The 27,107-nt window shown below is 53.6% G+C and overlaps 1 protein-coding gene across 6 annotated transcripts in view; it reads right to left on the bottom strand.

Moving 5' to 3' along the window:
* Nucleotides 1-2,064: 2,064 nt before the first annotated feature.
* Nucleotides 2,065-27,107, bottom strand: part of ZBTB16 (zinc finger and BTB domain containing 16) — a 55,021-nt gene continuing 29,978 nt past the window's right edge. For 4 of the 6 annotated variants that reach the window (XM_072918108.1, XM_072918107.1, XM_072918105.1 and 1 more), the window contains one exon: nucleotides 23,615-26,461. In XM_072918108.1, the coding sequence (XP_072774209.1) occupies nucleotides 25,728-26,461 (734 nt within the window). In that variant the 3' untranslated portion in view covers nucleotides 23,615-25,727. Of the gene's footprint in view, nucleotides 5,001-5,267; nucleotides 5,436-7,538; nucleotides 7,710-21,282; nucleotides 21,370-23,614; nucleotides 26,462-27,107 lie in introns of those variants that run through there. The other 2 variants (XM_030290826.4, XM_030290825.4) reach the window with 1 other exon arrangement.

Below are 27,107 nucleotides of genomic sequence, written 5' to 3'. Positions count from 1 at the left end.
CCCAGCAGATCCCCACCGTGCTTGTGCTCAGCAGTTTTAGCAAAGCCGGAGAGACTCTGGGTCCGGCCGCGGCCAAACCGGGATGGCAACGGGACTGACTCCGTGGGCACAGGGTGCTGGGCAGGATTGCCACCACAGCTGCAGTAGGTGCCCAGCTCCCGCTGTCATCTGTCCCTGCAAGGGCAGAGGCACAAGGAGAAGAGAAGAGCAAAGTGCTGCAGATGCCATGAGGGCCCATTCCATGTTCTAGGAGCATCTCTGCATATGCAGGTGATGGGGGTGGGCTGACACCACCTGGCTCTCATATAACTGCCCTCAAACCCACCAGCCCCAGAGCAAGACTCCACTCACCGTCTCAGAGCCATCACCTGCAGGAAAACTTACCTCTGAGTGATGGGGGCTGAGGACGGGTGGAACGGGCTCCTGCCAGCACTGGCCCGCACTAATGCGCTGATGGTCTGTAAGTGGCTGCCTATTGATGAGGTGTCCAGTTAAAGAGTTCGTGAGACACTAAATCAGCCCATTGATCCTGCCGAGATCGATGGTGCTACAGACCTGATCAGTGCAGCGGGCAATTAACACCCTCTGGAATGAGCTGCCTTCGTGTAACATCAAACGCTCCAACAGACAAATCCAATGGGGCCATTGACCCAGGTGTGCGATGCCACCCAGCCCATGTATTTGATGAGGGTACTGGGCAGCAAGACTCCTGAGCCAGCCTTGCCATCTCTCTCCTGCTCACCGTGACCCTGATGTCCCCCAAGGCTGCACTGCAAGATGCTCATCTGTGCTGCCGTATCCCATTGGATGTTTTGGTCCTTGTCCTCCCTGTGCTAGGAAGCCATCATGCACCCAACCTAACCCCTTCAAGAAGCTCAGCAGTCCTTTTCCCTGGAAGGACAGGCTGCCTATCCTGGAGGAAAGATTGATTCTCCCCTTGCCCTCTTGCTACTTTGGGAAGTGCTGCATGTAGGAAAAAGTTCCAGGCATCTGAGAGAAGCCTGGATTTTCCTCTTAAAAAAAAAAAAAAAAATCAATAAATCTGAATCTAATCTCCTAATAAAGGTTTAATGAGGACATAATGTTGATGGAACAGAACATTGTTGCAGCATAATCGCTCCCAGCTGCTGTGCGAGTGTGCACACAAAGGCCCGGTCCTACCGCGATTTCCCCGTTATTGTAACAACGCCTTTGTGCCAGGCTGAACGCCAGCTTTGCCTCCCTTCTCGTGGGGTGCTGCAGCCTGCAGGTTGCTCACAGCAGGACCACCTCTGCTTGCCCAAACCTGGACCAAAGCTCCCCACCACTTGCCCTGGGGGAGGCAGGAGCACCATTAGGACCTTGGAATGGACACGCAGCCCCTCAAACCCGCTGGGAAGTGCTGGGGCAGTGTCAAGGCTGGCCTTGAGACAGGCACATGCCATCCATCCCTGGGAAAAACTAAATTATGCTATGCCCTGGGTGACTCCAGCCGTGCTGTAGGAATGTCCAGTGGCATCACGGGACCACGGCTGGCGGCGGGCAGCACCAGGCACAGGCAGGGCTGGGGGTGCTGGCAGCACCCGCCTGGCCCAGCTCAGCGCGCGGTGCTGTGCGGTTTGCCACAGCACAAAAGGAGAGCGGGCGCTGCCGTTAATGTAGTCAGTAAATAAATAAAGGAGGGCTTAAGCTTAGTGTACAGCAATCAGTCGGGAACTACAGGATAATTAACGCAGCGGGGGGCCGGACGGCTCTGCAGGCAGGTTTAAATGAACGAGTTCACTTTCATTGAGGCAAACTTGCTCTGCTCCCTGGTGAGCCACATGGGCAGGCAGCAGCACAGGCAGTGTGCTGTGGATGCTCCCTGCCCATGGGAACACTGACATTCCAGGGAGACCCCCACCCACCGGGGTTGGTTTAGGGATAGCACCTTCTCAATTTCCCCCTCAGAGCAGGCACCCCCAAACTCACCACTGTGGGTACCCTCACGGCCCACCCCAAGCTGGTGGAATGCATCCTTCCTCCACCTCCGCCTATTCCTCCTCCTCCTCCTCTTGATGGGCTCAGGAATGGGAGACAGCAGGCTGAGACAACAGAATTAACTTTATTGGTTGTTCTTTTGTTTTCTAACTGCAGATTCAAGGTATACAACTGAACATTGCTATTTTCCTTATGAGACTTATAAATAAAAATACAAAAAATGTTCACTACAAAAAAATCTACCGTTAGTAGGATGTAAAAAATATTCTCTTTGCTATAGAAGGCACGAACTTCACTTAGTGACACATGGAGAGAAAAAAACCTGCAGCAGTATATTCTTCTTATTTTTTTTCGTCTTTTTTTTTTTTTCCTCTGTCAGAAACACTGAAGTCTTACAAAGAAATGCATCTGAATCTACACAGGACGAAGGCAGATGCGGAGAGCTGCAACTAGGAGACACCACAACTGGTTTTTTTTTTTTTCTTTTTCTTTATTTTTCAGGAAACCTTTAGCTAACGGCATCTGTGGCTAGAGGACAGAAAGAGGACTCACAAGCAGAACCGCAGGGGAGCGAACGGTGAGACAGGAAAAGTCGTACAAAAAATAGGAGCCAATAGATACTCTGAGAAAACCAAAGGGGAACTTGGGCACCTTCTGCGCCCGGGCTCAGAGAGGTGCTGAGGTAGACGGAACGAGGACAGCGACGGACCCGAACCACGAGCAGCAACACAGAGCAACGGGACGGGCAGGCGGGCGCTCACGACACTGACAGCAAGCCAGGGGAGAGGGAGCCCGGGACCACGGGGCCCCGTGCGGCGCTTGGTCCTCACTGCTATGATACACATATATATACTTACATATATATATATGGAGGGGTGGCAGGGGCTGCGCCACAGCCAACAGCGTGGGGACGGGAACCCGGGATACAGCAGCATCGCGCCAATGCTGACCCCAACACTGTTGCAGTGGGGGCTGTGTCTCTGAGGGAGAGGGACGGTGGGATGGAAGGGGAGGTTAAAGCAAAAAAAAAAAAAAGCCACATGAGCTCGGCCACGTGCTCCATGGCACCTGTGTCTGGCAGCGCCAGGACACCACGGGGACCTGCCGTGCACACGCCAGAAATTGCAGCAACTTTCTGTGTGAAAGAACTGTTTTCTTTTTTTTTAAATATTTTTTCTGTTTTTTTCTTAGGCACAACAATGAAACGAGCCGTTCTCCACAGTCACATCCCGGATTGTACAGCAGCGGTGTCCACCCCGCGCAGAGCAGCAACGGTCCCACGCGCAGAGGCACACGCACGGGCAAAGTCGGACTGGGGCGCGAGGGAGGATGGTGCTCCCACAGCCATATCCCTGCTTGGCACCAGGAGAGGTGGGAAGGGCACCCCAAACCCAGAGGGGCCATCAGTGTCCCTCCAAACTGTATCCAGACACTGTCCCACCCCCCCCCCCCCCCGCCAGCTCCTTTCCTCCCCTTTCACCCAAACGCAGCAAAACGACAAAAAAAGAACCGTGGGATGGAACCACCAAGCCCGCGGCTGCGCAGGAGAAACACAACAAAAACAAACACAAGAGGTAGCTTCAGAACCAACACCCCCAGCCCCATGGGGCCAGGCAAAAAATACCAGTTTTGGTAAGGATAATGCACAACAGGAGGCGAGCAGGGACACCAGTGCCCCACTACCTCTCCACCACCAATGCTGGGCACGTGGCTGGTGCACCTCAGCCATGCCACCCCCTGTCCCTCCCAAATCAATAAAAGCTCATGAGGTCACAAAAAAATGAGGTAATTTCAAGTAAAATGTGCTAAATGTGGAAATATTCCAAAAGAAAGTCAAAAAAACCCAAACAAAAAGCAAAAAAAGCGGCAAACAAAGCCGCCTGCGATGGGGCACCCCTTACTTGTGGGCTCCTGAGGCTGAGGGCTGGGCAAAAAACCCCACACTTGGCACCTTCCAGGTGCCCCAAATCAGCAGAAGAAAAGAGGATCCCTGCATTCGGAGTGATGCCACGTGCTAACAGCTCCAACACTGGCACTGACTGCACATCACCAAACCAACTGCATCTCCCCACGGGGGCTTCACCCTTGCCCCAGGAAGGCAGGGAAGGAGGGAGAAATGCATAGAGAGCTCTTTGGTCATGAGAAGAGCAGCAGCCTCCTGTGCCCCTGAGCCCACCTGGACACCAGGCAACACCTCAAGGCAGCCTGGCTCACAGCTGGCTCCCAAACACCCTCCTCTGTCCCAAACACCCTCCTCTGGCCAGGATCCCCCCAGGACACTCTTGCCAAAGCACTTGTGGCTCACAGGGCACTGTGCTCTCCTGCCTGCGATGCCACAGCCTGGGAGCATGAGAACCTGCCAGAATGGGGCCCAAGACCCACATGGGAGCTCAGGTCCTCTGCAGGGCATCCACGGCAGGGTCTGTGCAGTGACAGGACGCCAGGAATTAAAGCCTTCCCAGAGCACTAGCTGCGCACACACTTTCAGGGAAGCGCCTCTTTCCTACATGGTCTTCCCAGCAGCACCAGTGGCCAATGCCAAGGGTGACGGAGGGCCTGCGGGGGGTTGCAAAGGGTGAAATCTGCCCTGCAGCAAGGGTGAAAGGGCAGCAGGCGCACGAGCAGCTGGGACAGCAGTGTGGATGGGGCTGGAGAAGGGGACGGTGCATCCCTCGGTCCGGCATGAGCTGCAGGATCCTTCTGGCGAGAAGAAACAAATGAGAACTGAAAACAAACAAGGCCATGGATGCTGCGGGTTTGGTGGGATTTTTTTGCCCAGTCATCTGCCCTGTTGCCCCTCTGCCTCCTCCCTTAGACGTAGCAGAGGTAGAGATAGGTCTTCTCTATCCGCCAGTCAGTGGGGATCTCCTCTGGTTTGTGGCCCTTCATGTGCTTCTGCATGGCAGAGAGGCTGGGGCAGTACTCCAGGCAGATGGTGCACTGGTAAGGGGAAGCGCCATTGTGGGTCCGAAGGTGTTTGATCATGGCCGAGTAGTCCCGGGAGCGCTGGTGGCACAGCTTACACTCAAAGGGCTTCTCACCTGTGGGATACAGGGGTGTCAGTGGGGGCTCGGGGCCTCCAGGTGACAATCAACTGCCTGGCATCGACACTGCTGCAGCGGGCACAGCCAATACCCAAGCAATGAACAACAGAACCAATGTGACTATCGATCCCTATTTACTATAATTACACGCCGGCGCATCCGGGGCTCATTATCTCCGGCTGCCCCCCCGATCCACGTGCCAGCCTTTCTGCCGGGGGACCGGTCTGTCATTGCCAGCCTCACCACAGACACCCCAGCATGTACCTGTGTGGACTCGGTAGTGGGTCTCCAGCTGGTGCTTCAGGCTGAACTTCTTGCCACAGCCGTTGCACTCGTAGGGCTTCTCACCGGTGTGGATGCGCTTGTGGCCCTTCAGCGTGCTCTCGTCCCGGAAGCAGCTGCCGCAGAACTCGCACTCGTAGGGGTGGTCGCCTGCAAGCACATGCCGGGGTCAGGGCTGCCGTGACTGCTGTGCCACACCGAAACCAGCTCCCCAGCCTGTGTACCCCGGGCAGCCATCCTGGGCGTCCCACTGTCCCCAGTGTCGTGCGCTGGTCCCTTCATGCACAGGCCTTCGTCTACAGAGGGGATGCTCGGATCCGCGGCACAGTGGAGAGACTGGAGTGAGCTGCAACCCTCTGCCACCAATTTCCAGGTTTTTCACCCAGCAGCACCAGCACAGCCCCAGCCCTGGGCATCTCTCACACTCTAGACCAGGCGGCTGATAAATGAACTCTGGTTTGGCACCAAAGGCAGAATGATTTGAAGGAAAGGTGAGGGCTCCAGCTACTTATTTATTACAGCCGCGAAAGCAAGGACAATAAAGATAGATTGATCGTCCGAGACTTTGTTCATGAATATTTAAATAATACTGATTTGTCTTGTCACTGTAATTACAATTTCTCTGTGCCGCATATCCTACAAGCACAGTTTATGGTAAAGAATGGCGAACTGTATTTCACTTGTCCTGCTGCAGATGTGCGGAGCTGCCAAGCGTGTAATGTTCCCCGCATTTCATACATTTTCTTCAGCTGTGAAGGCTTAAGTCATCCACAATGACCTACGTTTTTTCATTATCCCCGTGTCAAACTGCACTCGTGCCTGGGCATAAATTGTCCTTCTCGTTATATACTCACATGCCTGTGCTTTTGCTTCCTCTTTAAAATGATATTTTACTCTCTCCCCATTTGCCGCAGCCCAGTTCTGCGGCCCCTCGCCCCACCCGCAGCTGCTGCCTGGGCACCTGGGGGAGGAGGATGCTCGGGATGCAGCTCGGAGCCCCCCTCCAAAGGCAATGCAGGCGGTGCCTGTGGGCTGTTGTTGACTTTCCCTCTCTGTGCCCGTTCCAAACTGCCACTTTGGCTTTTGATCCTACAGTCAAAGACAGCAATTTTTCAGGCAGAGGCAGCCAGCATTTCTACCCGCCCACTTTTCAGGGGAGCCTGAGCCCATGGAGCACCCTGGCCCTGGGACAAGAGGGAGCATCCTGCAGCTGTGCAGGACGGCACCACATGACACAAGTAAATGCTCCTAAAGCGCCGATGATCCCAGTGTTTTTTCACATCTCGGAGCTACTAAAGTGGCAGAGGTTGGGGTGGGACATGCACCGCCCGACCCGCAGCCCAGGTCACCGGATTACTGGCTATAAATAGCTCCAGCACTCAGCACTAACATGCTTATCATCGACACAGGGTTCCCGTTTCCCACGTCGGGACCCCTAGCCCACGTGCTGGACAGAACGACCCTCCGTGACACCACCCGCACAGCCCCCAGCAGCCACCTCTGTGTCCCTTTTGGAGATTGTGTGCATGCCCCTGCCTGACAAGAGAAAGAAGGGGCATCCCTCCTCAGGATACATTTTTCTCCCTGTCAGCAGCAGCAGTGGTGTCAAGGAGGGCGCATGAGCCTCTCACTTGTGTGGGCAAAGGATGGGTGAGGAACGCTTCACCCAGGCAGCTGTGAAGATCCGCAGCACTGGCTGTGATCCTGCACGCTCCTGCTCATCCCCCAAGAATCAGCTCCTTCAGGGTGTTTTGTGACTGGCCCTGAATGGCGGTGCTGACGATGCGGCCAGGACCATGGAGCTGCCCAGGGATGCCATCGGAGGAGCTGAGGACACGGCGCGGGCGCTTTGAGGACACGGCATAAGGCGGCCAAGCCGTGCTCTCCCGCTCAGCAATCCTGCAGCCAAGCCCTGCCCCAGTGGGGCCACGGCAGCACCAGCTACACGTAGCGCAGGTCGCCCTAATCCCATTAGGGCCGAGCACCAGCTGATTATGTGCATCTACCGCCGTAAGCTGATGAGGCGGATATGATCGCACACCCCCTAAGAAGGTCACGTGCCACCTCAGACCAGATCAACTTATTACACACAGCTTTTTTTTTTCTGCTTTGTTTTTCAAATCCAAGCCACTTCAGTCCCCTCCATGCTTTCTTAATACAAATCACCTTCCTTCCCCCTGTTTCTTTTTTACACGTGGGGAAGGAGCATGTCCTGCTGCCCCAGCCCCGAGTCCCCACGGCAGAGCCGCGTACCTGTGTGGGAGCGCAGGTGCCTCTTGAGTGCGGTGTGGCTGGGGAAGGTGCGGTTGCACTCGCTGCAGATGTAGCTGCGCACCCCGGCGTGCACCTCCATGTGCTGCTGCAGGGCGCTCTGCGTCTGGAACCGCTTGCCGCACAGCAGGCAGAAAACGGCCATGTCTGTACCTGTGGGAGAGCGAGAGACCCGGCTCAAGCACTGCCTGGCACCCCAGGCCCCTGTCCCATCACCCCACTGCATGGGGTCCCCATACCCACACGGCAGCAGGGATGCTCGGGCAGCAGAAGGGACCCCAAGAGCTGCAGGGCTTTGGGCGCCACTGGGAGTCCCAACAGCAGGACCCTGGCCACCCTGAGCCTGCTGACACTGGCCTTCTGAGGGGAGCAGCTGAAGAGGAGAAGTTGCTCTTACTGCACCAGAGGCAGCTGGGAGCCCTGGTGATGCCGAGGGATGCCCAAACACAAGGCAGCTGCTGGGTGATCACTGCGACCCCACACACCTCTGAGAGCTGCTGAGCTCAGACCTTGTGGTGCCCAGGGGAAAGGGGACCCCATGAAGCTGCCCTGGGGAGCAGGAGGCAGGATGCGAGAGGGGACGTGCCCACCCCTTGTGCTGTGTGTGGCCCCAAGCCCTAAGGCAGATACAAGCTCCATACCATCACTCCTGGGTACAAACCTGGCTGCAGCAACACAACAGGGACAAAACCCCAGCCCAGGTGCTCATACCCTGTCCATAAACATCTCAGACCTCTAGCCATTAAACAGTTTGTTTTTGCTTATGCATAGCTGATTGTTCAGAACTGTGAGTCACTGCAAATTGTATTACACAGGGAGATTAAGCAAATAAATGCTCGCTTTTTGGAGACATTAAAATGTGAGGACTATGGAAATAAAATTAGCTAGAAAATTGTATTAGCAATTCATTAGCAGCACAAGATGTTCAAGGTAACCAACAAATCCATGCATGCTTCGTGAACAGTAGGGGCAGAGGGCTGCTTGCCATGCTGCCAAAACCAGCCCCAGGGAGACCACCAGGACCACGGGGCAGGGACATGATGGGCAGCAGTCATGGTCCTGCCTGGCATGCAGCAGGGGACAGGGAAGGATGCTCCTGGGCAGACCCACACGCCCAGCTTCGCCCAGCTTGGGAACCACGGGCATCCCAGAGAGTATCTCGGTTCACACCATCACCTGCTCTGGCACTGTGCCATCACCCACACACGTGTGTGGTGGCAAGCCACTGTCAGCTCTGTCCTGGTGGGGATGCAGAGACTGCCTGGGGGGATGCTCAATCTCAGCCTTGCACTGGGCTACCCAAAATGCTCTGAAATCTGAAAAAAGCCCCAGTGAAATGGGAATAAAAGCAGCAAGAGAGGTGGCCCTGCACGGGAGCTGCCTTTCTCCTCCCGCAGGGATTTATCCCGGGGGGTTGTGGGCTCATGTGCCCCCCACACAGCTGCGGACAAAACGCTCCCAAGACAAAAAAAAATTAAAAAAAAAAAAAAAAAAAAGGGGAAAAAAAAAAAAAAAAAGCAAGCAGCCCGAACGGGCAGTGCGAAGCAAATCCCAAGAGGTATGTGGCCCCGCGGCCCTCGGCGGCCCGGCGGTGACAGCAGGACGGGTCAAAGGTCCGCGGGGCTGAGCCCCAGCCCGCGGCCAGCTGCGGAGCGGAGGCCCCGGCCGCGGGACGCCGGCCCCGATAAATCTGCCGCCGGCAGCCCCGCTGGGGCCGCGGACAATGGGCTCCCGTGGGGGCGGAGGGCAGCACAATGCCGCCGGGCCGGCGCGCGGGGCCGTAACAAATCCTCCCTGGCACCGCAGGGCCCTCATTTGTGAAACTAATTGGCCCCCGCTTGAAGAAAAAAAATAAAAAAATGGGCTGACTCCAGCAGCCGCAGGGATGGGGATGATGCCTCGCTCATGCATGGAGGACGGGGCTGTTTGCTGGAGCTGGGCATCCCCTGGGTGCTGCTGCCTGAGACCTGCAAAAGGCCGTTTTTAATTTCTCCCTCTGTTTTTTCTTCTTCAAGTAATGTATCAGACTGGGAGGTCAGTGTGTACTGGCACGGCCGGTGAAGGCACACGTTTCCAGTTGTGCTCTGAGAGCAGAGCATCTGCGTGACACAAAGGCTGATACCGGCTGGGCGCAGAGGTGGAGGATGTGGGAGGCGGCCCTGCATCCCTGCATCCCTGCATGCCTGCATCCTGCATCCCTGCATCCCTGCATCCCAGCACTGGGCCCAGCAGTGGCACACCGAGCATGGAGCTCGGGCAGCGCTTGTTCCCAGCCCTGCGGCTCCGCAGGTGACACTGCAGCAGCCACGGGGCACGGCAGGCACCACGCCGGGGTCTGCTGGGCACTGTCCCACTGCCGGCCTTCAAGCTGCTTGGTTTTCTGTTTTAGGCTACGTGTCAACTGTGTCACGCCTTTGGAGAAAGGATGGGAAGTGGGAAAAAGCAGCAAAACTCTCCAGAGGGTGCCACACTGGGTGGCACAGGACTCAGCCCCGTGTCCTGCCGTGAGTGCATCCCTGGGCTTCAGCCACAGAAGCCCTGAGCCAGCCCTCAGCCATTGGAAGAAAAATCACCCCTGATAAAGAAATGCTGCCGCCCCAAATCAGTGAGAGACGGATTTATTCATTTCCCTGACATTTTAATGGTTTCTCCCCTTTTTGCAGGAAGATGATTACAAATTAAGCAGCATTTAAACGCTTTTTACTGTCAACAATTAAAAGGGGTGAAGGCGGGCGAGCAATTCATTCCCCGGGAAACGCGCTGGCTCTCGGCGGGCGCCGACGGCCCTTCCCTCTACTGTACACAGCACAATGGCCCCGAGCACGCCATTAATTTTGCAGGACGTTCAAAAGCAAATTAAAATATAAAAAGCCCCTGGGCACAAAGATAGATACCGAGGGAGGGGGCGGCGTAGGTCAAGCTCGCAGAATTGAAGTCTTAGCAACTGGGAAGGTTTAAGCAGAGCCCCGCACGCTGTGTTCAGCTGCCACCTTTGCCCACCATCCCCAGTTTCTGTGTCCCTGCCAGATCCAGCTGCTGTGCCAGCAGCTGAAAGCTGTTAGCACTGCCACAGGGTTCCGAGGTGGAAGCTGGAGTGATTTTGGTGTTAGACGCTCTTTTCATAAGCGTGTTGGGCACATCTTGGAGGATCTTTTTAAATACAATGTGGTCCCAAAACTGATTTTTAGTGGGGGGATGCTTGATGGAGGAAGGCAAAACCTTATGGCTGCAAGCCCAGAGATGCACATCCCTGTTCTCCAGCAGCTTGGTCCCAAAGCAGCGCAATCGCCGGAGAGGTGATGACGAGCAAGATGCGCCATGTGACAGTGCACCCGGTCCGAGTCACAGTGAGGGATGCTGCAGCACCGCCCCCGCCCGCTGCCTCTGCCAGAGCAGGAATTAAACTAAAAACCGGCGTGGCGACGGGTGAGGGAGGCAGGGTGGGGTGGGTCTCGCTCGGCACTGGGCCCTGGTGGAGTTTATGGATGCGGGAGGTGCACTGCAGGAGAAAGGCGACACGTCCCCTTTAAAAGGAAATATAATTTACAGTGTGCAGCCAGGCGGGCCATAGTTTCAATCTCGTTTACTATAGAGAAAACTCTGCTAGCTGTTCTCTATCCCACAAATCCGATTTAATCAGACAAGCCAGCCAGCGTGGCTTGAAGTAAAAACGGATAATTAGTAAACAGAGAGCTACTTCAGTGCTTCATTGGCATTCGAGCCGGGCTAGTGTGTCGCATTTAAAATGCAGTCTGATGAAGTTTACAAAATCAAACCATTTGTTACTCCTATTGAAGAGGCTTCAGGCCACTTGCAATTAAATTGGAATTAGTGCTTAGAATGAGATACAGCAAATTCATACTAAAAAGGGATCTGACTTTCAGACATTTGACTTCAAGTTTTTCCCCCCATGCTAGAGCACGCGTGTGTGTGCTGGCCTGCCGTCCCCCCAGAGCCCTGGCAGCCCTGCCAAGCCCAGACCTGCCGTGTGGCTGGGGAATGGGGTGACTTGGGGATGCTGCGGCAGCAGGGGAGGGGGCACAAAGGGAGCGGTGCCCGGTGCTGTGAAGCCATCCCCCCTGAGCCCCAGAATGGTGGCAGCATGGGCTGGCAGTCCCCAGGCTCGCGGCACCTACATCAAGATGTGCAAACCAAACTGTCCCTCCCTGAGCCCTCTTCATAACGCTGCCATCTTTCCCTGCCTGTCCTCAGACCCACGTTATCAGACTTGAAAAATTAACAGATCCACCCACTGTTGAAATAATGAGGAACATGGAATGAAAGGCTGTGGAGAGGCACACGGGAAGGCTCCAGCATTATCACTGGCATGAGCATGCTCACATCAAAGGATACTGACAGAGCCTGTTGCTGCTTCATGCACCCTAAAACCCCCAAACCCTTGGCTCAAGTCCTGATAATTCAGGGTCTTCCACAAGGCTTCCTCCTTCACTCTTTATGTTTAACATCATGTCTCACATGGTTCATGTGTCAGAGGTGACATGACACTGCTGCTGTCCTTACAACAAAGGTGAACAGCTCCAAAACATCCTGGCCATGCAAAGCAGGAGCCCAAAGGCTATTGGCACTCCTGAGATGAGATTTCAGGGACATTTGATGATTTTTGTCAGCATGTCAAAGGCTGTCTACCATCCTCTACCTCCAGCCAGCACCTCTGGCTGCTGCTGCAGGAACAGCAGCACTGGGGAGGAAGGTGCCATTGGCAGTGGTGGCCAGAGAGTGGCAGAGAACCCTCCCTTCCAGCCCTGCCTACAGGAAGGTTGGGAGAAGCAGCAGTGCTAGCAAGTGGCACGTGTCCTGGAGCATCCCTGTCACAGCTCCAGCACCCAAGCTCAGGCACAGCTGGCCTGAAGGTGCCCAGCTCACCTTGCCACAGAGACCCTGGGAACACTGCGCACATCCTGCTGGCATTGACCTGAAAAGTGTCAGGCCAGCACAGGCCTGGGCAGCGCCAGCACCCAGGCTGCATTTTGCCCCAGGAAGATGGAGGATGCATGTGCAGGGTAAGAAAATCAACCCAGTTTCAGAGTCTGTTTTCAGGATTATTATGAAACCTGAAGTGGTGTTTTTGGTGGCACCCACAGGCAGGTGCAAAGGAGCCCTCCCTGAATGCTGCTGCTGGGACACAACACCTGCAGATGCCTGCCTGGATGTAGAGGTGTTGTGCAGAGCCGTGTCGTGTGGTGCCACCCGCTCCAGTGCTATTGAGAGGTGATGGCATTCATTTCTGTGCTGAGTCAAACAGCACCTACAACCTTCATGGTTCAGTGGAGAAAGGGGGGAAAACCCCCATAAGATAAACACAGGAAATGTGTGCATTTTGTGCCAGAGTCACCAAATCATCCCACTTTCAAAGGCTGCCTCTGGACTCCACAGCTTGGCTTCTGCACTAATTAACATCTTTATGGAAGGCAACTTCTCCCAAGGGGGCATTTGTTTGATTATTATTATTTACTTAGAGATAGCACAGCTTTCTTACCAACTTTAACCAACTATGGAAAATAAATTCTTAAAAAGCAGCCAATGCTGCCTGCTCTCCTGCCCCTGCTGGTTTTCCTCCTGGGCTGGATGTGGACACTGCGGCTGTAACAGGAGGGCAGGGCAACCTTCTGGCACTGCCTGATGCCTCCATGCCAGCTCACCCTTTTACAAACACTGAGGAAAACTCTCGTGTATCAGAGTAGTTGTACAACATTGACCTTGCAAGCACCAGAGATTAACAAACTCCCAAAATAAAAGCCTCATTTTTTTGCTCCTGCAGTGATGCACAGGGCTGTTTCCCGCCCAGCCACACTCCTGCTCTCCCCACTGCCCAGGGCAGAATGCACATGGAGGATGTCCGGGATGCTGCTGGTGCCGCTGCAGCTTGGGCAATGTGTGTCAGGCCCTGAGCTGCAGCTCTGGCATGGGCAGGTCATGCCTGCTGGGGGTGATTTATTCCTGGGGCCATCTAGACCTGGGGGACAATGCGGTCCCGTATCCTTGTGAACTGGCTCATTAGTCACACCCTCATAGCTTGACCTCTTTGTCTTCCTTTGAGTATGGTGGGACAAGAGCATCCCCTTCTTGCCTCTGTTTTGGTGGGCAGTTGCTCCCCCATGCCCAGTTGCTGGCACTTTGTGCCTTCCCCACCCATCACTGTCACCATTGCCATCATCACCACCTTCCCTCACCGTGTTTCCTCCCATTGCTCAGGCACAGTGATTATGAGGGCACGTGCGGGGAGGGAAGGAGCCAGGCGACGATTAGCAGTGGTGGCTTTATGGCAACAGGAACACAACTCATTCGTTTCATGTTTTGCAGAATATAAAAGTGCCGAAACATCTTAATTTTAAATTCTTATCATTGAATTTACTGCTTTTCTCTCGCAATGATTTGTGTTGCTTTTTAATTTTTACAGTCTCTACAGAAGCCAGATGCTACTGCCTAGGGCCAAAATAATAAAAACCCGCTGCAGTCGCGAGTTACAGAACAAAAAGGAAACGCGCGGCTGACAGAAGTTAATATCTCAATTTAACAGTGCTGCTCCGCTAATGATCCTTTGATATGTGTTTATTTAGAAAGGTCTGATCTTGACCTTGAAAGCAAACTAAACCGCAAAGTCTTTATGAGAGGAGAGAAAGACTTTATTTATAGACTGGCTTTGCGTCAATCACGGCGGCAGCTGGACCCGCGCTGGGTGAAGCTCCGTGGCTGCCTGTGGGCCCAAGCGGGCGTTCAGCAGGAAATGTGTTTCTGGGAGGGTGTGGGATCAGCTGCCACGGGGACTGCAACGTGTCCCCCATCTCCAGGGCAGGATGCTGAGCGCACCATGGAGATGCAATGCACGGGATATGGGCAGCTCCAGGCCTGTCAGGGACGCTCTTGGGGGACAGCACTGGTCCAGACACATCCCTGTTCCCAGAACAAGCCACCTGGAGCGCTGCATGCCTAATCCCTTCTTCCAGCACTGCAAAGTGCTGCTTCTGCTCCCCAGTCTACTCCCTGAATGCGATCCCCAGGCTTTGGAAGGAAGGGATGTGTTCAGCATCACCCCAGCCCATACTGACAGAGCCTGAGCAGTGTTTCCTCCTCTTCCCAAACAAACTGAGCGCTATGCAAACCTGGCAGAGGGGGTTTTTAAGGGCCAATCATTTTTATTGCATTTCCACCTCCTGGCTGGGGGAGGTGGGAGGTTCCTGAGCTTTTAATGCTTCTAGCCTGGGATTGCACTGTGGATACTTCACACCTATGGTGCGCTGTGCTCTCCAGCCCAATTTCCATTTTTTCAGGCCAAACAGTTGTTTGAAGTCCCTAAGGCCTTCTGGCCGAAGCTGGAGGCACATCCTGCCTGCAAAGTGGTAATCCCAAAGCCTTTTTATTGTACTGAATATCTATCAAAATACACCAATGCATATTAAACCCATTCAGGCAGACTCATGATCATCCTTGGCAAAAACCATCACTCAGTTGTTCCAGCCCTAAAGGTACTGATGGAAAACTGTTCTTTTTCCTGGCAAAACACATCACCTGGCCAAATGCAGTAATCTGGTAGCTGAACATCTATGTGCAGCACCTTCTTTTTGTGCTGCTTTTCCCTAAGCTCACACCATTCTGGAGAATGCCAGATTCAACCTTGCTATTCCCAAGAAGCTGTGCATTGGGACACCTCTGCTCTTCCTGAGAACCAGCTTCTCTGGGGCAACCACCAGCAAATCATGGTGGCATTTCTGGCCACTGCATCAGATGGGAAGCTGTCACACGTACTCGTCATCACTGCATCATCTTCCCAGATTTCCTCTTCCCTGTTGGAAATTGGACTGAAATCAGCTGAAAAAACAATCTTTCTCCTGAAAACCCAGAATATCTCCCCCACTGCTTCTCAACAGTTGTTTAAGTGATGTGCTAGAAACTCCCCCATCTCCCAAAACAAAGCTTTGGTGAGGAGACCGAGGGGTCTTTGCATGGGAGGCCACTGTCACCATCACCACTGCCATCATCCCACCTGGCAGAGAGCACCACCTGCCCATTGCCAATCCGTTCCACTTGTGCATCTCTCCTGTTCAAGGTGGCACCATTCTGGCATCCTCTAGTCCCACGGAGTTGTCACAAAGCCCTGCTTCACACCCCAACCAACAAAATGACCTTTTTGGTGCTGAGGCGGCTGCCGGGCAGAGCCCGGCCAACGGAGCGACCGGCTGCCGTGAGGCACAAAGCCGGGACTCGCAGCATCTGCTTATTATTCCTGCACCCCCATCATTAAAAAAAGAGAAAAGATGAAAAGGCCCCATCGGCAAAGCCGGGGAGATGTGGAGCGGCACCAAGCGCAGCCTGGCCCCCAGTTGTTGGGGGTTTTTGTACAGCGGGGAGCCGCGAATCCTGGGGGACAAAAGTAACTGCTAAGGTAAGTTAAACCTTGTCGAGATGAACTTTCCTGCTACTTTTAATTAAAAGTTCTTTGGAATTAAAAAGGACACTATTCAGGAAAGGCTGAAAAAAAAAATTCATTGACACCAGCCCGCCCCCCTCCCCTTTTTCCCAAGGAAAAGAAAAAGCTGTTTTTGTGTGTCTGCTCACCCAGCCCGCACTGTACAAAAGGAAGCGGATTTGCAGCAAGACACATGAGATGACCCCCTGACCCTGAGCCGCTGAAAAGTCCTCAATGGCATAAATACCAGATAATCAATCACATACCAGGAGGGCCGGTCCCCCTGCCCTCGCCCCCGCCGCCGGGTTTATGAGAGATGCACTGTAAACGGACACCGGCTCCTGACGGGAGGCCCCTCTCGGCATTCCTCCGCTGGACCAGGAGACCCCGGCCGCCTCTGAGACCGTGTTTCATCCCTCTTTTATAAAGCCCAGCATGGAAATGCCGAGCATCCCCAAGCTTGCCATAGCTGATCCCTTGTGCTCCGGAGCAAAAGGGGACAGAGACATCTCTCTGTGCTCTGGAGAGATGGCCAAGCATCCTCTGTGCCAGCACAGGCCTGCGCGAGGCCAGCGCTGAGTTGGGCATGCGGAAACCAGGGAGAAACCAGCCCCATTTACAGAAGGTTTTGCTTTTTGGGGGCCTGGCTTTGTGATGCCCTTTTGGGTTCTAGCAGTGAGTACCATGTCATGCTGTGTTCCCCTATGGGGCTCCGACCAGCACCCTAAATGCCTGCAAAGCAAGGCTGCCAAGACCCTCCAGTGCTCCAGGGCAACAATAGATGTTAAAGCTTTCAAGGGAGGGAGGAAAAAAACTTGCAGTGATACCACACTGGTTTGGTTAAATGGGGAGCCACTTGGCAACTAAATTTGATAATGCTTTTGTCCGTGGGTCAGAGGTTAAATATGTTCACACTAATCCCCTTCATCTAGAATTAAAGGACAAGAAAGATTTCTTCGTAGCTTAGTGAGAGGGCTTTTCTCATCGTGCTTTAAATAGTATTTGCACAGGAAAATTAAAAGCAGACCATTTGCCCCAATGCCATCATGGCTGCATGGCTCCGCCACGCTCCCATCTCCTCGCTCCTTCTGGTGAATCCACCAGCTTGCATGATGCCTGGCCTCATCACATTTCCCCATGTGTGCACCAAGGGGCACAGGGAATTCTTGCTGCCATTTGCTGTCAAAGTGGCAGAAGCAGCCGTGGTTTGGGAGGCAGGGAGATTCCCGGCTGCAGGAATGCGCGCCAGGACTCAGATTTCAAGTGCTGTCACAGGACATTACTGTCAGACAAAGGGGCTCTGTGCTGCGCCCCTAGGACCCACTGCCCCCAGACCCTCTGAGAGCTGGGGCCAGCACCTGAGCATCCAGAATCCACTCTTGCACCCGAGAGAAAATCTGGAAACATCAACTGTCCATCACAGCACAGCATCGCTGGCACGCCCTCCCCCCGCCGGGACTGTGGAGCCGAGGCGAGCAGGGAGGGATAATTACCTCTAAGCGTACTTAATACTACAGTGCATTATCTCTAGCCATGGAGAAAAGCACGATCTGGAGGTATTTCCCCCCAAAGTCTCATTGGGCTGCTCTCAGAAAACACTCCTGAGTCCTGTGAAACGGTAACAGAAAATCACAGGCAGCCCAGGAGGGTGTCAGGTTGGTTTGGGTAAGGAAGTGTGCCAGCTGCTTGTGCCAGGCATTGCTTTGAACAAAATGTGGAAGAGAATGCAGCAGGACAAGCCCCAGACAGCATCTCCCAAATCTGCTGCTGGAGCAGGGACATTGCAGATGGCTGCTGGTGGCCAGTGGCACCACTGTGACAAGCCCCAGCCACTGGCAGAGTCATGCCAGCATCCTAGTGGAGCACTGGCCTGACCATTAATCGTGGTGCCACACTGAGTGTGAGGCAAACAGAATTTGTTTTTCAGTGTGATTTATAGCTCACATCACCAAACTCATGTGTCATGTTACACTTGCTCAAAATCTATCATTTCCACACTGGAAGAAGCAGTGTGCCATACATCTGCAGCATCACTGCAAGGTTTTGGGCTGGAACCATTTTGAGGCAGAGAAAGCAAAGCAAATGTGAGGAGATAAGACAAATATATAATAAATTTGACTCAATGTACATTTGCCAAGAGCAGGGGTAGTGCGTGCCCGTGTGACAGTGCAGCTCCAGTGCAATGCCCCCTCCACCTCCTCCAGGCTCCCACGCATTCCTTGGCAAACCCAAGCCAGTAATGGGGTTGCTGGGATGCTCTTCTATGGAAAAACACTGAGAGCTGTAGCATATAACACAAAAATAATTTAAATTTTTTTAAAAATCCCTGTGTGGTCGTTGAGAAACACTTGCCATGGGACCCAGCGTGGGGGCATCCTGCCACCTCTGCTCCCGGTTCCTGATCTCACACGCCAGATCTTTCTCCCTTTGTACCTCCGCTTATACTGCACGACTGTTTTGAATCTCTAAAATAATGTGACAAGTTAATGATGGCACAATTATCTAAATGTTTAACAGACATGTTATCTAAGTGAATCGGATTGAGATTCCATCCCGCTGACAATAAACATCAATGGGAGAGCAGAAAGTGATAGGCAAATTATCGCCAACCCTGCAATTTCAATGCTATTAAATTTGGAGGAATAACAGCCCTGAGGCCTGTAAACTCTGAATAAAATAGACCCTTGTGTTTGGCCAACTATTAAATCAAAACGCTACCAACATCCCAGCAAAAGAAAAAGACAGGGGGGAAGAAAAGGGGGGAAGATATAGAGCTTTTCAATTTTCAGTTACATGTTGGTTTTATTAATTCTTTTCTGCTACTGGTGTCTCAGGGCAGAGGATACGAGGGATGTGAGGGATGCGAGTATGGGATGTAGGAAGGGAATACGCCCAGGGAATGTGGGCACGGGAGAGTGAAGGGTCCTGCTCCATCCTTGGTGGTGCGGCTGGGGGCACGCCAACCCCACAAACCAAAAAGCCAACTACTTGCTGAAGCAAACATGCTCAATAGTGGGTGTTGCTCATGCCCACGTGAAATTGGGTCAGGAGTAAATCTGTGCTGTCCCGCTGACTGACACCGGCTGCCGTGCGCTAACTGCCTTGGCACACGGGAGGAAACTCGAGACGAGTCACCTCTGATATTTATAAACGTCGGCACGAGCCCAAAACCCGTTAGCACGAACAGCGCTCGTGTGCACATCCCGACTCCCAGCGGTGCTGCCTGGGGCTACTCAGGCTGCCATCTCAATGCATTCTGTTTTCCCTCTAAGTTTGAGGAGAAGGGTAAGGAATTTTCCATGCTCTCCTCCCCAGCACCAAGCTTGTGCTCCTGGAAGATAAGCCAAAACAGTTGCTGCTTTTCCTATTGCAGTGGGACGGGGGCCAAGGACAGTGCACACCCGGAGAGGGCGTCTTGGCCCCGTGTCTGTGGGGCTGCACACAGCACTGACAGTGCCGTGCTTACAAGCAGAAACTATTTGTTTGTATTTATTCTTGTTTTTTGCCTTGCCTCAGGAAGTGGGGTGTTAGTTTTCTGCTGTGGAGACGAGCAGTGCTTGATGCAGCACATGTACAAGAGCCTGGCTTTGTGTTACCATCATTCAAAGCAGCAGGGAGGGCAGTGGGGAAAAGAAATAACATTAAGGGGTTTCTGAGTGCTGAGAGTCCACCTGAGAAACAGCCACATGTGCTGAAAGAAAACCCTGAGAACCCTTCATCTTCTGCACAAAGCTCCACAGCTCTAGGTCATGTGGGGAAGCAGTGACTCTTGTGGAGAGGTCCCACATCTCCCCTGAACACTGTTTTTGAGTAATGTGGGTGGATTTGGTCAGCCTGTACCACACACCCTGCTCAGCTTTTGATGCCATCCCTGAAGGCCTCTACCTGCCTCTCTACCAAAAAGGGTTATGCATTTCTTTCATCTAGAAAGTTGGAAGGTCTTTTGCCAGCCAACCTGCAGCTAAGGGCAAAGGAATGATGTCCAAAACAAACTCGTTCTGGAAGATGCTATTATTTGGGAAGGGGGTTAATTATAGCCAGGCAGGGGAGAGATGCTTTCCATGCCAGCAGAGGAGAGGAAATGATTTATTTTGGCTGCCCTGGCCTCTCATCCCCTCTCTGCCATGTTTACAGCTGGAGGCAGTGATAACAAGCTCCCCTTGGGTCACCATGTCCCCCTGCTCTGGTTGCCCATTGCCCTTTGAGCTTTGGCACAGTCCAGACCCAAGGATTCACCAGCCAAAGGGGGTTTATCCCTACAGGAATGTCAGACTGCTCTGCATCTGCAGGATGGTTTGGGGTGCAGGCATCATTGAGCTCCATGGCTGGGCTCCCATTTGTCGCCCCAGGATACTCAACGGGTCTGGGAAATAGAAGGAAAGGGGGAACTAGCTGCAATTTGCTTGGCCACTCTGAACCCCCTGCCTGGGCTTGGGCTGCTCAGCCCTGTGCAGCCAGTCCCTCCCTGTGCTGGCAGCCCCTTCACAGCCCTTCTCCTCAGCCTGCAGCACAGAGGGACCAAACAGAGCTGGAATGGCAAAACCCAGCCCCCAGCTGCGTGGTTATGGACAGGGAGGGCAAGTACTCTAAGATTTATGGACTGGTAAAAGCTCCGTGACCAGGTGACAGCTGGAGCCATTCCTGCCCGGTGACACAGCATTTTGCATCCCTCCTCACACCCCCAGTGTGAAGTCAGGCACGTCCTCTGTGCCAGCCCTGAGCACAAACTCACTGCCAGTGGCATTTATATCAGGGCTTTCAGCACTGAAAGACGAACCTGCACTCAGTTAAACTGCTCCTGATATAGCACAGGAGGAGCAGGCGCTCTGTCCTGTTCCAGTCTAGATTTGGAGGGTGAAGGGCTCCACCTGGCTCTGCCCAGCTGTGAATTCCCCCTGGCAAACCTTTCCCAGGCACGGCAGCTTTTGCAAGAGGCTGAAGAGATCCTTGTGTTCCTGATGGTGGCATCACTGACGGGCTGGGAAGTGCCAGGGCAGAAACATGGCAGAAAATAACTTCTGGGAGGTGTTTGAACAGGGACAAGCTTTGCTTACAAAGGGGACAAACGACCTCATATTTGTTCTGCCACTGTTTCCCATGTTAATGCTGAGCAGTGGTGTAACTGCACTGCGCCCACTGATGCCTTAATCTGCTTTAGTTTAAGAGCAACTGGGACTTCCTGGACAGTGCAGAGGGAGGAACTGCAGGAGGTCTAGCTCTCTGCTGGGCAAAGGGTGACAAAGGCAGCCCAAATGTTAAAACCTGCACCTAACTGAAGGGTGGAAGGGGAGTCCCACGTACCGGTGTGTGTCTGCCGGTGCGTCTCCAGGGCATCTTCCTTCGAGAACTGGGCACCGCACTGATCGCAGACCAGGGCTTTGGCACCCGCTGGGGAGAGAAAAGGGAGAGGAGGGTTATTCCAGGGACAGAAGGACGCACACCTGAGCGTGCACCTGGACACTGCTGCTGCCATTAACACTCCAAGAGCAGAGCTATGGAGAGGTTCCGTGTTTAATGTCCCCTGTGCAGCCAGCAAAAGCATCACCTCATTCAGCCCTGTGCTCCTGTTCCTTGCACATCACAGCAAAATACAGAGCTGCTTGCCAGGAAAAGATTATTATTATTTTTTTAAATCGTTACATATCAATGCATTTAATTAGTACTGCAACTTATCCAATTGCAATTGGTTTTCTGTCCCTTCCCATCATGGCTGGTGCTGCTGGTACCCAAAGATGCACCTGATGAGGGATGTGGCTGGAATGTGACAACTGAGCAAGAAGCTCAGAGGCATCTCTGACTATTGGAAAGAGATGTGGGATTTGGGACAATTCTTAGAAAATTACTATGAATGTGCTGCTGGTTTGGGTGAGGAAAAACCCAGGATTCCCAGCAGCAGATAAGTAACTTCTAGATGAAACCAGATTAATGACACACCATATCCAACAGCATTGCAGGACAAAGCCACGGCCCCATTTCAAGGTTTGATTCATCTATTGTGAGGAGCTGAATGTTACAGTGCAGCATTCGAGGTGGGGGCACTGCCTCGCAGAATGCTGTGCTGCCCATTTTCAGGGGTCCATCCTGCATCTCCCCTCTCCTTCCTACCCCGCCGAGCCCTCCATCCCACAGTCAGGGTGGGATCTGGGGAAAGGTGGGTAGAAAAGGCAACAGGGAGAGAGGTATCACAAGATGCATTGAAAAGAGAATTCCTTTGCCTTTAAATTGTCTCGGTAACGGCTGGCTCGCAGGCAGAAATATTTGGCAGCGGTGAAATTAAAAGTGATAAATTTTCTCGCCAAGAGCTGATCGATAATAGAGGTCTCATCTGTTAATCAATATGACAGTCTGCCTGTTTACTGTGCATATGTTGTTCCCCGCCGCCCTCGCTGCGATGTCAAGTTTGCATTCAAAACAACCCGAATGCACCTGGGCCATTGGCGGCTCCAAAGGAGTAAACACACCCAAACTTTGGGGTGCCCTGGGGTGGCACCCTCAGCCCTGCCACTGCCAGGGGAGCACGCGCCCAGTATGCCATCAGGAATGTGGGGCCCTGGGATGCGGGTGCTGCCGGAGGTGCCCTGGGATGCGGGCGCTGACGGAGGTGCCCTGGGGTGCGGGTGATGCTGGAGGTGCCCTCTCCAGGCCCAGCAGGGAGAGGAGGAGTGAAGGTGCCGGGATGGGCAGAAGCGAGGGGCCGGATCGATAGGGCAGCAGCGCGGCCGCCCTGCGCTCGGCGCACGGCGCGGGCAGCGCGATCCCGCAGTTGCCAAGGCAATGGCTCTCCATCGCCACTCAAAGCTCCGCCGGCCCCGCCGCAGCCAAGGGCGATCCACGGGGATAGGGCAGCCCACGATCCGTGAGGATGCAACCACTGCGGCAGCAACAGGTTCCCGGGCAGGGCGGCTGCTGGAGCGTGCCTTTCGCGCTGTGCACCGGCACCGCCGCGCTGTGCACCGGCACCGATGCGCTGAGCACCGGCACTGCCGCGCTGTGCACCGGCACTGATGCGCTGTGCCGGTACCGGCACTGATGCGCTGTGCACCGGCCCTGATGCGCTGCGCACCGGCACTGATGCGCTGCGCACCGGCACTGATGCGCTGTGCCGGTACCGGCACTGATGCGCTGTGCCGGTACCGGCACTGATGCGCTGTGCACCGGCACTGATGCGCTGTGCACCGGCACCGCCGCGCTGAGCACCGGCACCGATGCGCTGTGCACCGGCACTGATGCGCTGTGCCGGTACCGGCACTGATGCGCTGTGCACCGGCACCGCCGCGCTCCCGCTGCTCGGAGCGGCTCCCAGGCCGAGACGAGCACGGTCCCGCTCAACACGGGCTCGCTTTCACGTCCCCCGTTTCCACACGCGGTTCGTGGGGAGGAGACGTGCCGCTGCCCTCCGCAGGCCGCGGCCAAGGGGCCGCAGGGGCGGCACAGCCCGGCCAGGCAAAGGCGGCGGCATCTGGCTGGGGGGCGGCGGAGGGGGAGGAAAAATTCCTGCCGAGGCGAAAATAAACAGGGCGAGCGCAGGGAGGAGCCGGGCGCACTGGCTTACATAAGGAAGCACAGTGTGTACCAAAACAGCGGACCCAAAAAAAGCCGGAGCTGTCAGAACAATGAGTACAGACGCGGGGCATTTACAGCAGGCGCTGCCGTACAGTTTTATTTACAGTACCTCTTATCAGCGCGGGAACAGCACGCCGCCTGCCAATTTCCAAAGGCCAGGACTGCGTGTTCTTTCCCTCAAGTAGATGTGTACTCCAGGCGGGGGGAGGTTGTTGTTTTTTTTTTTTTTTCCTCTTTTTTTTTCTTTTATTTTTTTTCCTTTTCTCATCAGCAAAACAAAAAACTGATACGGAGCCAGAATTCCTGTAATGTACACACGCCGGCGGGGAGGGGGAGGAGGAGGAGGGCGGCGATTGAATATGTAAATAGTTCAAGGTTAATTTTACTATGTGAGTCACTGGGAAAATGTCATCCAACATCTGAGCTTATTATAACAGGGCTCAGAAAAAAAACCACCACGGCTTGCTGTTTGTTATGAAAGGGAGCAAGACACGTTGGAAAGCAGAGCTCATGGCAGGGCTCTCTTCTTCCCCCCTTGCCTTTCTCCCTGCCTTAAACAGAAACCATCAGCCCCTCTGAACGCACGCACAGGTTTGGGCAGGGTATATTTAGCCAGCACCTCGTATCGCCTACAACGTATAGATATCTCCAGATGATCTTATTGATGGGATGGGACAGGACGCCGCGTGCTGCCAAGTATCGGCCGTGTTTCGGCGCGAGCCTTGCTGCTGGCACCAGCCCCCCTGCCGTACATTTATATCTGCACAGGCAAATTTACAGCCCCTGCCTAATAAAGGTCGCTGGTGCAAACGTGAGGAGCTGCTGCTCGCTCCATCCCGCACGATCTGCGCAGTCACTGCCGCCCCATGCGCCCCCCAAGCAAGGTTAGAGCTGCCCAGGTCCGCAGTGCCACCAAAGCCACAAGGAGGGGCAGAACTCAGGTTGGACTCCATGATCTTGGAGGTCTTTCTGAACCTTAATGGTTCTATGATGTCTTATTTAGTTTCCCCCCCAAGAAATGTGAGGGAACAGGCTGCTGGGCGGCGCAGCAGCTCTCGGGAGTGGGATGCCCCATGGATCACCACCCAGGCAGGGGCTGCAGCTCCCTCCCAGCCAGCTGGGCTCAGCTCAGTGAGTTGGATGGCAGAGCTCATCTTGGTTCAGCCACCATCATCCCAACAGTCCCTCCCAATGCCCATCATTCAATTACTTTATTGGGGAGGAGCAACTTCCGTGGGGCCATGGAAGAGGCCCGCTGAACTCTAGCTCAGGAAAAGAGAAGGAATAAAGAAAAAAGAGGGACTGCCAGCATCCTCTGGAGGAGGAGGAAGATGGCTAAGGGAGGAGGAAGATGGGAAATTGGTGAGGAGAGTGGTGGGGGAGGATCCAGCCTTCCCTGCTGCTGTTTTGGCACAATGGCCCCATCAGTAGAATGCGACATCCCCTCCCTCAGCAGAAGTGATTAATAAAAATTTGGGATTGTATATTATTAACAGGCTGTAATTGGTGAGAAGATGGAGATGTGAGGGGGGAAATATGGATTAAAAAAAAATTGGCAAGAAAATTTATGCACTGCCGTTGCTTTACTACCTAATTAATTCAGTAATTTCAAAAACAATTTTATTTATGTTCCGTTTACCACATCAGAAGTGCAAAGAAAAAAGCACCAAACCACAGTGATGCTAAAATAATACCTCAAGGCATCTATTTTTAATCAGTGAAAAAAAAAAGGGAAAAAATGAGAAGAGCCAGCCCGGCTTCTATACAATCTCTGCTGGGCAGACCACCAACTCGGGGAGCGCAGCAGCCGAGCCCTCTGCGAGTGCCTTCCTGGCTGCCGAAAACAGAGCTTGTCAAAAAAAAAAAAACAAATCCATAATGGCCTGAGGCTCCTCTCCAATCTATTTTCTGCTCAGCTGGTTTTAAATGAAGTTATTATGAGTCATTAAAACACCCGCAAGCCTGTGGAAGTCAGCCAATTACAATTTTAAATTTAGCCTGTTCTCTATCCCATTCTCTTGTTTTCTTCTTTTGCCCACATCAAGCCGCTTTCGGATTTTTATTATTATTATTATTATTATCATTATTATTATTTCCTTTCTCCCCTGTTTCACCCAAGTGGAAGAGAAAAGTCGTGAAAATCTCTGTGCTAAAAAAATACTGTAGAGAAACCCAAGAAGGGCTTAAAAAAGAGCTGCAGAGCAGGCCTGGAAAGTCAGCCTCAGCTCCTGCTTCCCAAAGTGCCACGGAAAGGTAATAACTAACATCAGAAAAAGTGAGGTGTGGGCATTGCAGAGTGAGGAGGGACTTGAGCTGGAGTGCTGGAAACTTGTCTGAGGAGGATGCTGTGGCAGCATCTCACGGACTGCCCTGGAGAGCCTTGGGAAAGCACCTGGAGTGATGGAGCAGGGGCTTTGGGGGTGGGTGAGGTGGTGGTCAGCAGTGATACTGTCACCCAGCCTTGGCCAGGGAGTGCCACCAACTCCTGCACCACACAGGGACTGGTGGAGCAGGGAGTATTTTAATTTTAAAAAATAATTTAAATTATTGACTTTAATAATTGACTTGGGATCCCAAACTGGAAGGTTTTTACAAAACCCCCTTTCCTGCTGCCCCTGCCAGTGCCACTCTTTCCAGCAGCATCCTCTCCACAGGGAAAAAATGACAGACCCCATCCCTGGCAGCCCCGCACGGCGAGCGAGCACGGCGCGTACTGCACAGCCCATAAAACTCCAAACAGCCTCCAGACACTCCTGCAATCGTCCTCCATCAAAACACTTTGTCTTGCATACAGAAATGCGGCGGGGCGCCGCGCGGAATACCAAATCAGCCCGTGACGGTGCGGGGAGGCGGCTCCTTGGCAACCGGGGGGGCTTCGCCACCGCCGCTGCTCGACAGGAAACAAAATCTGTCAAGCCTGTTGGGCAAATGATAAACATTAGCGGTATTAAAAACAACACAAAAGCTGCGTAAATGGCTGGAGAGCGCGTGGGGAGGGGTGGGCAGAGATGGGGGGGCTCTTGCCCCATTTGCCTCCCAGCCCCATTGAGGGGGGTCTCCAGCACCACAACCCTGGGGGAAGTTTGGGAAGTTTCCCCCTCCAGCAGAAAGCAGGTGGGCAGTGATGGCCACGGACATTGTGAGGGAACAAGATGGATGGATGGATGGACATCGGATGCGTTGGGTGTGTGTGAGGGGTCCTGGCACCCCGCTCTGCACCCCGCCTTCAACAACATCAATAGCATCAATAATGTCAATAATGTCAATCACAAGGGGCGGCCAAACCAAGGGAGCAGTGAGAGACCGGTGGGTGAAAAATAAACGTATTTCATCAGGTGAGGGCGGGGAGAAGCAAGAAGCTGGCTTCAACCCAGCGGCCAGGTCCAGGAACCCGGCCAAAACAGGAGCTAAAAAGCAAACCATAATTTTCTGGTCTCAGTTCAGGCTCTTGAGGCAGAGAGGATGGGGAGGGGAGGGGTGGGGGCTAAGAGAAATGTATTTTTCATCAGCCAGTGTATAATTTATAAACAGTATTAAACAGTTTTTGTTTTCTTTCTTCCTCT

Source organism: Taeniopygia guttata, chromosome 24 (assembly GCF_048771995.1).
Source record: "Taeniopygia guttata chromosome 24, bTaeGut7.mat, whole genome shotgun sequence".
Classification (NCBI taxonomy): domain Eukaryota; kingdom Metazoa; phylum Chordata; class Aves; order Passeriformes; family Estrildidae; genus Taeniopygia; species Taeniopygia guttata.
The sequence above is the reverse complement of the archived record's forward strand: the minus strand, read 5'-3'. Positions and strand labels throughout refer to the sequence as shown.